Below are 3,563 nucleotides of genomic sequence, written 5' to 3'. Positions count from 1 at the left end.
TAAATTTGTTATACCACTGTAAAGAGTGAACCTTTAGCTACAAAATTTATATAGGAAATTTTTATCTATGTTGCTTTGTTTAACCGGTATAGAGCAAAAACGACAACGGTGGAAAAATTGAAATCTCAAAAATGCCGGGGTTGAACCGCCACCCCCCGGGGCTAATCCGCCACACTGCATTTTCAATACATATACGTACATCTAATCCTGAAAAATGATAGAATACATTTTAATAATTGTTTTTTAAGAAAAAAATATAAAAATTTATTTAAAATTTTTATGCAAAACATTTATTAAAAAATAATTGTTTTACCTATTTCATAAAACAATTTAGGCACGTGAATACAGAGGTTAACCAAATCGTAAACTCCCCAACGGCACGTCACATTGTCAACGCGGGCAACCACGGGGAATACGCGTGACGGCGTTCCGGTGCCATAGGATCAGCGCGGACCCTCGAGCAACCTAACCAAGCCGCGTTTCTCGCGGGGGAGCGATAAATAGCGACAGGGGGGTTAGAAAAGCTCGCGGTGGAGCGCGACCATTTTACCGACTCGACGGCGTTCTCGCGCCGATTCCTCGACGCGCCGACGACGACGACGACGACGGCCATAACCACCACGACGACGACGGCCACGACCACCACGACGACGACGGCCACGACCACCACGACGACGACGGCCACGACCACCACGACGACGACGGCCACGACCACCACGACGACGACGGCCACGACCACCACGACGACGACGACGACGACGACGACGACGACGACGACGACGACGATGACCACTACCGACACCACCACCACTACAACGGCGGCGACAATGACGCCGAGACGATGCGGCGAACGCTGGACGATGCGGTCGCACGCGCCACTGTCACTGACACAACGACCAACAACGACGATTTACCGCGGCCGGGAGTCGGGACGATCTACAGCGCGCGCGGCATGTCAACTCTTGCGCGGAAATCGCGGGATCTCAGAGCCGTGCCGTGCCTCGCCGTACCTCGCCGACGTGCCGTGAGCGTGAGCGATGTCGAAAACAACGGTCCGCCATCTTTTCGGTCGGCCAAAACACCCGTTTTGCGACGATACGTGCGTACCATTTCCCTCCTACACAAACTGACGCACGTGCAAGGGAAGACAGAATCACGCTCGAGGGAAACCTAACCTGAAATCGCCGTGAGCTGAAGTCGTGCGCCCGGCGCGCCACAGTGACGAGACTGGCGGACCAGCCCCGGGTGCTTACTGGCGGATAAGCCCCAAACATAAGTTTCAGGTTTGATCGCCCACGAAATATTAGACATCAACGATAATGAAAAAACTACACTGGATTCGTGTTCAGCATGCATTACTTTTTATAATCACGTACCTCGAGATTTGGAGAGCAAACATTATTGCAGATATTACAATATTTCCACGCGCAGAAAATTTCACTTTTACCTTCCGAAAACACGTTTGCCCTCGTAAAAATCATAACACGGCAGGTAACCTGCCGAAACTCCGTTGGTCACATGGGTACCATAAGCAGCGTTTACAATGTTAATAGCGAGTTCGCACAATATACAGGTTCCGAGATATTTGATTTGGCGGTTTAACCCCGTTGGCGGTTTAGCCCCGGTCTCCCCTACTTGTATTTGTTGAATTTGAATAAGATGAAGAAATCATCGTAAACAAAAAAGTGTAAAAAGAGACTTTTTTAAATAAATGTTTTTAATTGGTCCATATATTCAATCGTTATATATTCTTTACAATTCACAATACATTTTCTTTCACAATGTCAATATTAAATATGTATTAAGTATATGTAATCATTTTGTATTAAGTTTAGTAGTAGAGATTGAGTCAATTTTTATACAAATTGCTAGCCAATTCATCACGTTTCAGTTGACCAAGTCTAGCATTGTCGTCATGATTTACAAAATTTTCTTGGTCGTTTCTTGCAACATTTTCTAACTCATTTAGAAAATCATTCCGTTCAATGCATAAATTGTGCATCACGCAACATAAAATTATAAATTTTGATGTTTTCAAAACACGCCACATATCCGTCCGTATCAACTGCCTCCACCTTTGTTTCAGGAGCCCGAAAGCATTTTCAATTTTAACTCTTGTACGACAAAATCGGTAGTTAAATTCTTGTTGTTTTTCTGTCAAATCTCTATACTCTCGATATGGCGTCATGACGTTTTCATTTATTGGATATGCGGCATCTTCCAGTATATGAAAGTCTCGTCTCATCTGCAGCACTTTAGGCCGAATAAATGATAATGAAAATGTTCTTGCATCGTGGATCTTGCCTGGTACTCCGGTGAAGACATCCAAAAACTTTTGGTTCGCATCACATATTGCTTGCAAAGTTAATGAAGTGATATCGTGACGATTGACATAAGTTGATTTAATTTTATGGATAGGTGTACGAATGTTGATGAATGTTCCATCAATGCATCCAACTACTCCTAGAAACCCTGCAATCTTTTCGAACAAGAAATTAACCAAAGAAACAGTTATTTTAATTGTAAAATAAAAAATTAAATTTAAGAAAAAATTTGTAACAAAAAATTACCTGCTCGAATTCTTCTGCATTTTGTTGCTTGTCTTCCTCAGTACTTGGAAATTTTATTACTGATGGACACAATTCGTCAGTTAAAAAATTTATTACACTATCTATCATCTTGTGTGCTGTCGATATACTGATTCCAAAAATATGAGCTACGGTCCTGTAAACTGCTTTGTTACCTGCAAACCTATAGAACAAAATAATTGTTCAATTGTTAACAAATAAAACAAAAATTGAGCACTGCCTTGATGGATTTGTTTACACTGGAAATACGTCAAAACACGTAGTTTACGCACTCAACTTTAAATTTTTATATTTAGTACAGTAGGTGTAAATGAACATTGGAGACTCCTGAAAACAAGGATAAACGAACAAAAATACATACATACATACATATATTTTCCATAAATTGACAAACAATTTCTATTAATTGATATCGAAAACTTACGAAGCAAGTTTACATATTCAACTAAATATATTATATACTAAAAATATTTTAAATAGAATTTAAGTCGTTAATTTATGGAATCAATTATTCCTTAATTTCTGTTACGTTATTCTTTTTTTCTGGTGCTAAAAATCTTCATTTTTAACTGTTTAACTACTCAGACCTTAATAAAAATATTTTTAGGTGAGTGTCAACAGAGTGTGAAGTAGGCACATTATCGGAGCTTTCTAGCAAGCGATACAAGTCGACACAAGTATTGTTTTATCTTTTACTCATTGCCAAAAAAGAAAGATAGAACGATGCTTATGTCGACCTGTGTCGCTTGCTGGAAAGCTCCCTATATTGACGTATTCCATGTGAACTCGATACATATGTCAAGGTAAAACAATCAGCCAGGGTGGCAGAAAGCCTAGTGTTACCCAAGCATTATAAATACATTGAATTTATTTTACCAATATCTTATCTATTAATTCTTACCATAAATAACACAGAATGTGTTCTTCGGCACTTTTCGCTTCAACACCGCCAAAAGATGCTCCTCGAGGGCAATA

At 40.5% G+C, this 3,563-nt stretch overlaps 1 protein-coding gene across 1 annotated transcript; it reads right to left on the bottom strand.

Moving 5' to 3' along the window:
- Window positions 1-1,849: 1,849 nt before the first annotated feature.
- Window positions 1,850-2,678, bottom strand: LOC139783816 (putative nuclease HARBI1). Its single transcript, XM_071722974.1, has 2 exons — window positions 2,571-2,678; window positions 1,850-2,479 (listed from the first exon to the last, which is right to left on the bottom strand). Exons 1-2 carry the CDS (start codon window positions 2,676-2,678, stop codon window positions 1,850-1,852), a joined length of 738 nt encoding a protein of 245 aa, XP_071579075.1.
- Between the last annotated feature and the right edge of the window lie 885 nt (window positions 2,679-3,563).

Source organism: Temnothorax nylanderi, unplaced genomic scaffold, assembly GCF_030848795.1.
Source record: "Temnothorax nylanderi isolate EJ_2023f unplaced genomic scaffold, tnyl_v1.0 TNYL_tig0546_pilon, whole genome shotgun sequence".
NCBI classification, from domain to species: Eukaryota; Metazoa; Arthropoda; class Insecta; order Hymenoptera; family Formicidae; genus Temnothorax; species Temnothorax nylanderi.
The sequence above is the reverse complement of the archived record's forward strand: the minus strand, read 5'-3'. Positions and strand labels throughout refer to the sequence as shown.

What these genes read in the sequence shown, in the direction of transcription:
- LOC139783816 (XM_071722974.1), bottom strand. Translation starts at nt 2,678, where the DNA reads ATGATAGATAGTGTAATAAATTTTTTAACTGACGAATTGTGTCCATCA. An exon ending in ATGCAGAAGAATTCGAGCAG is followed by an intron (nt 2,480 to 2,570) that starts GTAATTTTTTGT and finishes TTGTTCGAAAAG; the next exon opens with ATTGCAGGGTTTCTAGGAGT.